The sequence below is a fragment of the Camelus ferus genome, chromosome 32 (genome assembly GCF_009834535.1).
Source record: "Camelus ferus isolate YT-003-E chromosome 32, BCGSAC_Cfer_1.0, whole genome shotgun sequence".
NCBI classification, from domain to species: Eukaryota; Metazoa; Chordata; class Mammalia; order Artiodactyla; family Camelidae; genus Camelus; species Camelus ferus.
In genome coordinates, this window is record NC_045727.1 from 20,485,076 (window position 1) to 20,497,360 (window position 12,285).

Sequence of the window (12,285 nt, forward strand, 5' to 3'; positions counted from 1 at the left end):
AAAGCCCAGGGTCGCTCCTGGGAGATGTAGGCCGGGCCGTGGCTCCGTGGGCGGCGGCGAACGCCGGGCCCTGCCCTCCTTTTCCTCCTCCTCCTCCTCCTCCTCCTCCTCTTCCTTGGGGCTCTGGGGCCTCGGCGCCGCCGCCTGCCCCGCGGGCGTTCTCCCCTCCCTTCCCACGGCGGCCCGGTCGTTCGGACGCGAGAAGCAGGTACAGCGAGGCTAGGTGAGCGCGTGGGCGCACGGAGGCTGAGGAGACGCCGGAGGGCGGGGGGCGAGGGGAACGTCCGCCGTGCGGTGGGCGCGCCTCAGGGTTCTCCTGAGTTGGGGGCGGGGGTCCGCCTGATGGCGGGCAGAGAAGCGGGCGGGGATGGGAGGCCTCAGCGGGGCGGGTCCTGTGGACCGGGGGCGGGGCCGGGGTCCCCTGAACCGCGGGGCGGGGCGGGGCGGGGGCGTGGTCCCGCCGACCTAGGGGCGGGAGCCCGTGGAACCCTGGGCCGGGCGGGGACCTGGCCCGGAGTCCCTCAGCGCCACCAGGCAGGGGGAGCTGGCTGGAGCATTGAGCAGAACCCGCTCAGGTAAGGAGTGTCACCTCAGTGTGTGGGTGAGAGGAGCAGGGTGTCCCGCCAATTCTTTTTACTTTATCCAGGACTTTTTCTTAACTCTAACCTCTCTCAACTGGGAAAAAAAAAGCACAACCTGAAGATTGAGAATTTTGTCTTACTCAGCCGACTTTGTGAGGACTTAAGCCCAGAAGACAGCCTCTCAGATGGCCCTGAGGGACTGCTCTGAAGAGGCAGGGGAGGAGCCAGGATATACAGGAGTTTTTGCAACAAAAACCAGGTAGTCAGAACATCAAAAGGTTACTGTCAAAGAAAACTGGACAGCTCAAGTGAATGAATTTAGCACTTCTCTGTGTATGGGAAGATGAGAGAGCCTGGGCTGATTGAAATCACTCCTTTGATCTGCACCTTAACTGTCTGGGAGCAGTGTCCTGTCTTCATCCTGAACCCCCCTTAGGGTGCAAAGGCCTGGCAGCTGCAGTGCCTGATGGCTTGAAGGCCACAACGTCTTTTGTGTACTGATGTGGCAGGTGACATTCTTTGTCCACAGTCCTTAACCTGTTAATGGGTTGCATCACAGTAAGGAGATACTGTTTCTCTACAGCAAACCTTAAATTAAAACATACTTAAAATTGTATGAAAATTATTTAGACCATGAATTAAACTTTTAGTAAAGCACTTATGAGGTAACAGAAAAATTTGAACACTGCATATATATGTATTTGATATTAAGGAATCATTACTTGTTTTCTAGGTGTGGTAATAATATCCTGATTATGATTTTTGAAAAGTCCTTATCATTCAGAGATAAATTCTGAAGTATTTACAAATAATGCATCATTCCCAGATCTCCTTCAAAATAGAGTGATGGATACAAGCATGTTCATTATACTATGACATGATGATAACCGTAATTGTTTCTCTGCTTTTGAGACATTCCTGTATTCTTGGTTAAACTCTGCTTGAATGTGACATTATATTATTACTTTAAAACACTGCCATATTCAATTCACTAATATTTTACTTAGGACTTTTTCAGTGTTCAGAATTAAGATGGCACTTTAATCTTTCTTTGTACTATCCTTGCAGTACAAATACTAAAAAGATTTTACAAGTCTTATGAATAATTTGAGAAGCGTAGGTTTTTTTCTTCTACTCAGTAAAATAATTTTTCCTTTGGGCTCAAAATCTTTGAGGGTAGATATTTGACTTCTGATTCATTTTTAAATGGTAGTGATTCATTTCAGTTTTGTAGTTCTTAACTGAGTCAATTTTGGACACATGTTCTTCTAGAAAATTGTTTGCCTCATCTAAATTTTCAAGTTTGTTGACATAAAATTGTTCATATTATTCTTTTGTAGTGATTCTTTTGGTGATTTTTAAAATCACTGCTTGTGAAAGATACTGTAAAATCTACTATGATTGTAGCTATTTTTTTCTTGAGCCTAATATTTATTAGGGCCATCTTTTTTCTTGATTAGTCCTACAAGATATCCACCTATATTAATCTTTCCAAAGAAGCAGATTTGGATTAATTTGGAGATCTGTTGGTTTTGTCTTATGTTTTTCATTTTGGATTTCTATTAGAGTAATATTTGCTCTCTATTTTAAAGTTTTCTTTTCCTTCTTGCTATTTTCCTTTTTTTTTAGCGGTATAGACAGGTGCAATTCTTTATGTAAAATACTCGATACAAAACAAACCCATCTATTTCCTGTTTACAAGAGCCACATCTGAAACATACCATAGTCACAGTGATAGATTAAGCAGAAAAAGAATCAGTAATTGCATAGCAAATTTAAACAGCATACAAGATCAGCAAACAAGAGTGAGCATGCATTACCTTTATAATTAGAACAATGTTAATTTTAAAAATTGGAAGTAATTATCTAAGTTCTGAGAAAAGATTACGCTGACCAGTGTGGCAGGGTGGGCATTCTTCCTTCTCTTATTAGGTTCTGAAGGGAGGCTTGGGACTTCCCTTCATACTCATCCACCCCCTCCTCTCATCTCTCTGTTGGGTCTCTTGTTTCCTGGAAACTTCTTTTCCCTTTTTAATGGATAATAACCTTACTGCCTTCCAGAGACGTGGTCAACATTAAGGTTGTGTGTGACTAGAAATTGCTTTATTTTGTTCTCATATTTGCATAGTATTTTGGACTAGTATAGAAACCCGAGATAGGAAATTATTTTCCCATAGAACTTTGAAAACTGGCAAAGCTTGGTAGAAAATGGAGCCGTGTCACTACTGAGAGGTCCTCTTCCGTTGTTCTTTTGTATGTAACCTATTTATCATAATTGGAACTTTTACATTCATCAATTATGGTTAAGTTAGTAGAGATTTATAATGAGTTTTGAAATAATATAGTAGAGCAAAGCATTACTTTAATAATTGCCATGTTATTCACGTCTTTATTTTTCTATAAAACTTTTAAAACAAAATCGTCATGTTTCAAGAAGTTCCTATTGAATATATAGGAATGAATTTAATGAAAATCCTAATGCAATTCTAGTTTGAGAAACATTGAAATGTTTTAATATTGAATATTCCCATCTATGAACATGGTGAATCTCTCCATTTATTCAGATATTTTTTTCCCTGTTGTTTGGTAAAGTTGTTTAGTTTTTGTGTTAGTTCTGTAACTAGGAAAGAAAGAAAGCTAGGGGGAATGAAGAAATGAGCCCAGGGTACAATTCTTAGCTTAACAACTTTAACCAGAAGGCAAACTAATGTCCTTTTTTGAAGAGGGAGCCTAACTTTCAGATTTTGTTTCTCTTTTGTAAGAATAGTATAGATGTTGGGGGGGAAAAAGAAACTTTTTCCACAAAACCTTAATTGCCATAGATTAATTCAGTTTATTCAGTAAACATTTGTTGGGTGTCTGCCTTGGGCTGAGGGGTGTTCTGGGTACTCAGAATACAGCAGTGAATGAATCAGACAAATACTTCCATGTGATTCACACTGAAGTGTGACAGAATTGTACACACTTCTGAAGTAAGGACATACTCTTCCTGTTGAAGATCTTTGTCTAAATAAAGAATGCCAATTCTCTAATTTTGTCCATTAAACCTGAACTCTGTTGATATTGAAGTGTATACTGAGATAGAAGGCTTGTATTTGGAGGTTATCAACTCACCTTAAAAACAAGAGATCTGTAAAGATATTGGCATAATAAAGTGCTGCATGATTTGTTGTGATCCCTAAAGTCTCCAAGCATTCTTTTTTTGCATTCACAGGGTCAGTTGTTCCAACATTTGTATAAAAGCCATTATAAAAATTATTCAGGAAAGTATTATACCATTGAATATTGTCAACACTGTAAAGGCCTCTGGCTCAAAGCTTAGAATGTAGCTCATACTTCTTTGTTGATCCCATTCCAGTTTTAGGTAGAATAAATTGTCATAAGGAAATATGGATTATGGGGACAGAGATATCAAATGAACATTTGTTTCAAAGTCACACATTGACCTTTAACAACTCCAGTAAAACTCCTAAGTAGGGTAACAGCCAAATCATCAGCCCTGTTAATTGTTTGTGAGGTTATTCGGGTAAACACCAAGTTATATATACAACAAAGAAATTTACCTAAAACAGTTGTGTTTAGTGGGAAATTTTTTTTATTCCAAAAAGTTAACTTAAAAATTAGCAAAATATGGATAAAATTTAAACAGTAGTGCCTGTTTATACTGGTTCTCTTTGTCTTTAATAATGCCCAGAGCTGAGTAGTAGTCTACAGGAGAAGCCAGTATGAATAACCAAGATGACAGTTCAAGAAGGGGCCAAGCGTGGCTGTATCCATGTCAGTACAAATCCCAGTAAAGGTTTTAAGCTGGGAAACCTTGCTGGAAGGTACAGGGGAGGGTCTGTAATTTTTTTTTAACCTTGCCTTCAGTTGGATTCTGTTTTCACTTTTCTTCTTTTACCTGAACCTGCCTCTTTGGCCACAGGGAGGACACTCAGTGAAATGCATCCCTGACCTGACTGGAGCCAAGAAACAAGAAAAGAAATATCCAGATCTCAGCCCCATTGTACAGGCGGCGGTCACATTGAGACTCTCAAGATGGCAGCCATAGCCCTCTCCCCGATATGGGCTCTGCCTGCACAGGACTCTGCCTGTTTCTGTGTGAGAAATACTGAGGGGGAAAGGGTAGTGGCTGGATTCCCAGCAACCTGTTTACAGGGACCAGTGACCTTTAAAGATGTGGCTGTGGAGTTCACCCAGGAGGAGTGGATGATGCTGGACTCTACTCAGAAAAGTATGTACAGGGATGTGATGTTGGAAAACTACATAAATCTCACCTCAGTGGAATGTCAGTTATGCAAGCCTGTAGTCTCCCTGTTGGGTCAAGAAGACATAAGAACTGTGAAAAGGAGAATTTCCCAAGGCATCTGTCCAGACTGGGAGAGTCAACTGAACACCAAAGAATCAACATCTAAGCAGAATATTTGGGTGGCAAAATCATCCAGTGGTGTGCAAATGTTAAGATTCACAATGGATGATTGGCCTTCCACATTAAGAGAAGACTGGGAATGCTGCAAGATCAGAAAACAGCACAAGATCCCAAAGGGAATTTTAAGGCAAGTGATGCTTACTCAGAAGACAGCATCTCAGGAGAGATCGTATGAATGTCATGGATTACAGGGATACTCTAAACTTAGATCAAAACGTGGTTTTTCAAAGAGCGTTTCCACCAGTAAACATTGTCATAAATGTTACTTAGATATTGAGTGTTTAAAGCGTAATTCAATCCTAAACAATTATGGGAAAAACTCTGTTGTAAATGAGAGGGTCTGTGAAAGCCATGAATATCATAGGTCTCAGCTTGAAAGAACTCAGACAGCACAGAAAGAGCACACCTGCCCCAGACGTGGTGCGCCTTTCATATTTAATAGTGTGCTTCCTGTATGCAGCAGTTTCCATATGGCGGTGAATTCCTATGAATGCAGTAAAAACAAAACCTTTTATCCTCATTCATCCCATAAGCAACAGGAGCAGACTCCTACTGGAGAGAAGCATTATGAATGCCATCAGTGTGGAAAAGCCTTTAAAAGGATTTCTAATCTTATTTTGCATAAGAGAAGTCACAAGACTGAGAAACAACATGAATGTAAGGAATGTGGGAAAGTCTTCAGTGATTCCTCAACCCTAAGGAGACATGTGAGAACTCACACTGGTGAGAAACCCTACGAGTGTAATCAGTGTGGGAAAGCATTCAGTCAAAAAACATCTCTTAAGGCTCATGTGAGAACTCACACAGGAGAGAAACCTTATGAGTGTAATCATTGTGGGAAATCCTTTGGCACAAGTTCTTACCTCATTGTGCACAAGAGAATACACAGTGGGGAGAAACTCTATGAATGCGATGACTGTGGAAAAGCCTTCAACACAAGCTCTCACCTTAAAGTTCACAAGAAAATACACACTGGAGAGAATCTTTATGAATGTAGTGACTGTGGGAAAGTTTTTAGTGGTCTCTCATCTCTTAGAATGCATGTGAGAACTCATACTGGGGAGAAACCCTATGAATGTAAGGAATGTAGGAAAACCTTCAGTGTTTCCTCCTCCCTTCAGAGACATGTGAGAACTCACACTGGAGAGAAACCCTATGGATGTATTCAGTGTGGAAAAGCCTTCAGTCAGAGTTCTTCACTTATTATACACAAGAGAATTCATACTGGGAGAGAAACCTTGTAACTGTTAATGAATGTGGGATTGCCTTTTTCATTGGCTTAAGGTGGATTCCGAGCTCATTATTTCAGTCTTTGTTCTCTAAAATAGGCACTTAAGGCGATAGATAGTCCTATAAACACCCCTTTAGCTAAATAACACATCTTGGTCTATGGTCACTTTTGTTTTAATTCTAAATGTTGTCTAATATTTATTATGACTTTATGGCTTTTCTGATCCATGGCTCTTTAGAATTATGTATTTTTAATGTTTTCAGTTACGTTACTGTTGATGTCTAGGTTAACTGCACTATGTTTGGAGTATCTGGGCTGTATGATGCTACTTCATTGGTATTTTCTTGAGAGTCGCCCTCAGGCCTGGTGCAGCAGATACTGATGGTGGCCAGTTGAACACCCAGTTCATCCCTCCCTACTGACAACTGTACTTTAGCTCCAGTACCGACATGGCTAGTTCTCAGCCTCCTGGCCACCAGGCATGGCCCTATCCCTCATTCCTGATTTAATCAAATATAGACAGTGTCCCTGGGGACAGATCTATGTAGTGTTTCCTCTTTGCCTTTTGTACTTTGTCGTTCTGCCTTCCCCAGGCTTCTCCCTTTGGATTTTGCATTCGTAGGGCTGAACGAGGACAACAACCATGGCCTAAGGATGGTGTCAGAGAGGCCCTGGTTTCCCAGAGGCATCTTCAGAGAGCTGTGCCAGCACTGCATGGCTTATGTATGGGCATCTTTTCATGTGAGAAAAATAAGCTTACTGATTTTTTTTTCCAAAATAGTACGTGAACACAGTCAATGTAGTCAATACAAACAAGTAACCTTGTTTTAAAAAAAAAAAAAAAAAAACCACAAGATATGCCGAGTTAAATATTTTATGTTGGGTGTACAAATTTGGATAGGAACATAGAAAAGGGAGTGATGCAGGAAAACGTGGGGCGTGAGAAGGGCCGTGTGCCAGGCTTCGGTCGAGCCCCTGGGACGTGCCCCGCCAAGCGTGGGTCCTTGGCTTCGCGCAGGAAAGAATTCAAGAGCGAGCCACAGTTGAGTGAAGGTAGATTTATTCAGATACATTGAAAGGAAGGAGAAAGGCCACAAGGTGTTGGGGGTTGGGTGCTCAGATTAAAAGTAGGTACACACTCCAAAGACAGAATGCGGGCCATCTCCGAAGAGGGAGAGAGGGGGTGGCCGCAAGGCACCGTGTTGCTGGTTTTTACGGGCTTGGTGGCTTCATGTGCTAATAAGTGGAAGGACCCATCTAAGTAGCCTGGGGAAGGGGCTGGGATTCCCAGGAAGTTGGCCATTTCCCACTCTTTGACCTTTTGCGGCCAGCCTTGGGACTGCCATGGTGCCTGTGGGCGTGTTATTCACCATGTTAATATATCACAGTGAGCGTATAATGAAGCTCAAGATCTACAAGAAGTTAAATCTCTCATCATCCTGAGCCTCAAGGCCTGCTGGGGGTTGAATCTTTCACCATTGTGATGTTAATTGCTGTGGCATTCCTGGAGTGGCTGTGCCCTATCGCCTTCCATCCTGTCTCAGGAGGACCAGAAGACGGGTGCTGATAGAACTTCTGCACGGAGGCTAGAGCTGCTGGAGGAGGTCACTGAAAGCAAGTGATCAGAGAAGCAGGAAGGAAACCCCAACATTTCAGCATAAGAAAAATCAAAGAGTCTTCAGTTAGAGGGGAAGTTCCTAGTTTTAAATGCTGAATGAAACCCTTCAGATTTTGCTGCTTGGTTCCACAGATACTGACCAGATTAGCTCTAACTTACTGAGAAACAGAATATGGAAGGAGGAACCTATGATGGAAGAAAGAGGCAGTAGTTGCAGTTTTAGTCCTGTTAACTTTATAGAGTTGTGAGATACCTGGATGAACAGGCTGGTATATAGTTCTGAGCCTGAGGAGGTGTCTAGGACAGAGATAATTTTAGCAACATCAGTAGGTGTGAAGGAAAAGCCGGGCTGGGCTAACTCATAAATCTAAGTTAAGTGTCGGTTTGCTGATTCCCTGCTCATGTGTTTTTGCTAGCCAGCTGGATTTTCAGAGACATATCTGGCCTTGAAATGTTGGTTTGCTGCCTCCTTGCCTCTACTTTTGTGATAAGGGTGCTGCTAAAGTTGTTCCATGCCTATTGGCCGAATACCCCAAGCCTGTAATTAACCCTGTAAAACCCCACGCACACGTCTTGGAGGTGCTCAGAGCTTCAGGGCAGAAGCCCCTCTGAGCCCGCCGGCGTAATACATCCGAGTACTCCCACCCCTCCGAGTGGTGCTTGTTTCTTGGCTGGCCTGTCATTTCTGTAACATTGGTAGACCGAAGCAGGTTTTGTGGAGATGACTAAGATTGCATAGGAAACATGGATGCTGTGAAAAGAGAATGTCTACCACTGAGCATGAAGACCTCCTGTATTTAAAGATAAAGGAACCCTAGTTTATAAGAGGGAAACCAGGAAGACTAGAGTTTTACTGAACCAAGACAAACTAGTGTTTGAAGAAGGAAGGTAAAATCAGTTGTTTTATATTTTTTTAGTTGAAGTATAGTTGGTTTACAATGTTTTTTTTATTAAATTTTTTTATCTAAAAAAAAAGACAAGTGAACTTAAATATTAAACAGAAACAGACTCAGAGACATAGAATACAAACTTGTGGTTGCCGGGGGGGGAGGGGGTTGGTAGGAACAGACTGGGAGCTCGAGAGTGGTAGATACTGACAGATAGAATAGATAAACAAGTTTATACCATATAGCACAGGGAAATACAGCCAAGATCTTGTAGTAGCTCACAGTGAAAAGGAATGTGAAAACAGATATATGTATATTCATGCATGACTGAAAAACTGTGCTGTACACCAGAAATTGACACAGTGTAAACTGACTGTAACTCAATAAAAAATAATAATAAAAAATAAAATGCTCACTTTTTAGTCAAAAAAAAAAAGTTTTTTAAATGCTACTATGATGTTGAATTAGATGAAGTCTTAAAAAGTAAACTTTTTTTTACAACCACATGAAGGTTATTGTTGACCTTAGCTGGAAATAACTAGTGTATTGAGGGTGGGCAGTAGGAATAATTAATGACGACAAAGACAGACGAGTTTGAACAGGAGGAGAAAGATAGGGCAGCAGCTGGAAAGGAAATGTTTTTTAAATATTGAGAAACTAGGACATGTTTAAGTCCTAATGTGATGTGTGCAGCATGGAGAGTTACACATGCAGGTGTGAGGAGTGAGTTCCATACAGTTCCTGAGAAGGGGGTGGAGGCGTCTGGAGCACAAACAGGACTGGCGTTTGCCGTAAGGAGGGAAACTTCCACCATTCTCTCAAAAGGAAAGGAGGACTGTGTGTGTTCGTTTTAATTACCTCCTTATTTACTTATATCTAACTTACTTACGCTGTTTCAGTACCTGAGCTGTGTGCTGCTGTTTGGTTTCTTAAGAGCTACTTTCTGGCCCGGTGTGGCGTACGCTGCCAGCTGCTACCCTGTCTCCTCCTCTTCCTTTACTGATAGTGCCCCAGTTTTGCTTAGAGTAGCAATGCGTCCATCTGCAAACTCCTTATCCCAAGCAGATCAGCCGTTCCCCCAGGCCAGCGAAATGCAGACATGGGACTGTAGGTTTCAGGGTAAGATTATCTGCCAAGAGTAAGACGGACAGAAGATTGGGCAGAGGTGTTAGTGAAGAGCTCTGTGGGTGTGAAAGTCCTCCCAGGTTATCAGTAGAGCCTTCTGGGGAGAAGGGGTTTCCAAAGCACGGCCTCTGTACCCTGCTGACTGGATTGAGACTCAAGGACAGAGTTTTGGATGAAGTAGAAAAGGCAACTTGACTTCTTTGCCGGGTAAAGGAGGTCACAGTGCTCTAATGCCTCTAAGACTATGAGCTTCTCTCCAGGAGAGAAGGCCAGGGTTTTATAGTAGAAATTCAAGGGGTGACCGGGCAGGGCTAGTTTCCATGGAGACTGAATACGGGGAACAAACTGTCGCTAAGTTGTTTCTGTTTTCATAGATGCAGGGGTCCCCTTCCCTCTGCTGGGTGTGAGGTTCACCTTACACTCTTTCCCCCGCCCTGGGCCCTCCCACAACTCTGTTTTAGTTGACTTGCTTTTAATTGACTCGCCTTTCAGTTCAGTTCAGTAACCTTTTTTCTGCTGTTGTTTGCTGTGAAATCCACCTGTTAAAGTCTTAATTTCAGATACTGTTTTCAATTCTAGAATATTTATCTGGTTATTTTTTATAGATTCCACTTACTAATTGAAATTCTTCGTTGGTTGTGGGTTTTTTTGTTTTGTTTTTTGTCTTTTTCTTTCATCTTTTCCTACATTTGCTTTAACATATTAAACAGACATTAAAATCCTGGTCAGCCAACCCGTATCCAGCTCAGTTTACGTCTGTTTCTCTTGTCTGTTTTGTCTCCTAGTTACTGGTTATGTAACCCTGTTCTTCACATGCTTAGTCATTTTCTTAAAATTGTATGCCAAACATTGTGTCTAAAAGAAGCACAAGGGGTGCAAATTACGCTACCTTCTAGGAGAGTTTTTCCTTTCCTCTGATAGTTTAAGGCACTAAATGCCTCAGTCCAGTCACAGACTGAGCTGGGTCAGTGCCATGCTAAGCTTTTATAAGGCTGTTTATCTCTATTTAGCCTTTGTATTTTGGATATGACTCTCCTAAGCTTTTTTAATGTTAAGGTTTGGTAGGTCCTAGTCTCAACCTTCTGTCCCATGTGGCCAAATTTTGACAAATGGCTTGAGGAAGAAACGGGCCATATATTTTAGGCAGATAGCCTTTCCTGGTGGGTTTCTCATTCCTAATTACCACAGGCACTGCAGCTGTTCCACTCTGCCTTTTAGACGCTTTCATCCACCTCCCCAGCCTCCTCCATAGCCCTGGAACTCAGCAAATGTCCCATGGGAGAGAACCACCTTTGTGTTTTAGGTTTCTCAGGTTTCTAACCTGCCATGTCAACTTCAAATGACCACTAGTATTTTTGTGACTTCTTTCCCCCGGCGAAAGCGCTTTGCTGAGGGAAAGATCTCCAGTCTTTCAGCCCACATCCAAAATCAGTTGAGTGCTTACCAGGGATAAAGAAATATCCTGTGATCATCAGGTTACTTCAGAAGAGCTGTCCACTCTGAAATTTTGGTTCATCTAGTCCTCATTGCTTCTGCAGCTCTGTGATCACTTTGCAAGTATGATTTTTGTAATTTAGCTGCTTCATCTAGTAGCTCATCACAATATGGCATCCCATCTAGAAACAGACTTTTTGAATACATTATAAACAGTAGTTAAACTCAACCTCATAGTAACAACATTGCATTCGGTTGAAGGGACAACAGTAAAAACTGTTGTAACCATGTTCGACACGCACAACTGCGTGACAGCTCCATCTGCTAGACGGCACCCCCCAGCATGCCAGATGCTGGCGGTCACTCAGCAGTGCACGTGGTTTGTATGCAAGAGACATGAATACTCTGAAGGTAAACTCAACTCAGAAAGCTTCACACGGAAATCATTACTTACCTAATGTGGTCTTCTGTAAAGGGTAGATGTGTTAATCGGGAATATGATGCTTGTAAAACGTATGGATAACTGATCATGACAACAGAATAATGAAAAAACTGTCACTGTCTCAGAGAAAAAAATGGTTTCCTTCCTAAGTTCCACATAAATTTTTCACATCTTGGATATGCAACCCTAAGAAAATTGTGTGTCTGAACTACAAACTCCTTATACTACACAGATCAAAATGTTCAAATTGGATGTCTGCCCCTTCACATGTATTGAGATGGTCACACTCTGTATCACAGTTGTCTTAATAATACAATCTGGAACTGAAAAAATGTTTCATACAAGAAACTTAAAGTGCAACATCATATACTTTACTCCTGTCTGCTTTTGTATCTTAATGCATCTGGCTGGCCATCGTAACTGAATTTTATCTTGAAAAAGAGGAAGCTTTTTTTTTTTCAGTCTTCTGCTACCTCTGGAAAGCAGCGCAGCTTGTAAAAATGATTGTTCTGTTCAATATGGGAATACATAATACACA

The 12,285-nt window shown here is 41.8% G+C and overlaps 1 protein-coding gene across 6 annotated transcripts; it reads left to right on the forward strand.

Annotated features, from left to right (window-relative positions):
• The first annotated feature begins 106 nt into the window (after positions 1-106).
• Positions 107-7,147, forward strand: ZNF891 (zinc finger protein 891). Of its 6 annotated transcripts, none has more exons than XM_032472156.1 (3): positions 108-223; positions 647-840; positions 4,507-7,147. In XM_032472156.1, exon 3 carries the CDS (start codon positions 4,620-4,622, stop codon positions 6,252-6,254), a length of 1,635 nt encoding a protein of 544 aa, XP_032328047.1. In that variant the 5' UTR covers positions 108-223; positions 647-840; positions 4,507-4,619; the 3' UTR covers positions 6,255-7,147. The 6 variants fall into 6 exon arrangements, with proteins under 6 accessions (XP_032328050.1, XP_032328047.1, XP_032328048.1 ...); XM_032472158.1 differs by having other exon boundaries at positions 126-208; XM_032472154.1 differs by lacking the exon at positions 108-223 and adding an exon at positions 461-575 and having other exon boundaries at positions 691-840.
• Positions 7,148-12,285: the final 5,138 nt, after the last annotated feature.

Bases quoted from the DNA above. Each gene is read 5' to 3' on its own strand.
- ZNF891 (XM_032472159.1), top strand. From the start codon at position 4,620: ATGGCAGCCATAGCCCTCTCCCCGATATGGGCTCTGCCTGCACAGGAC.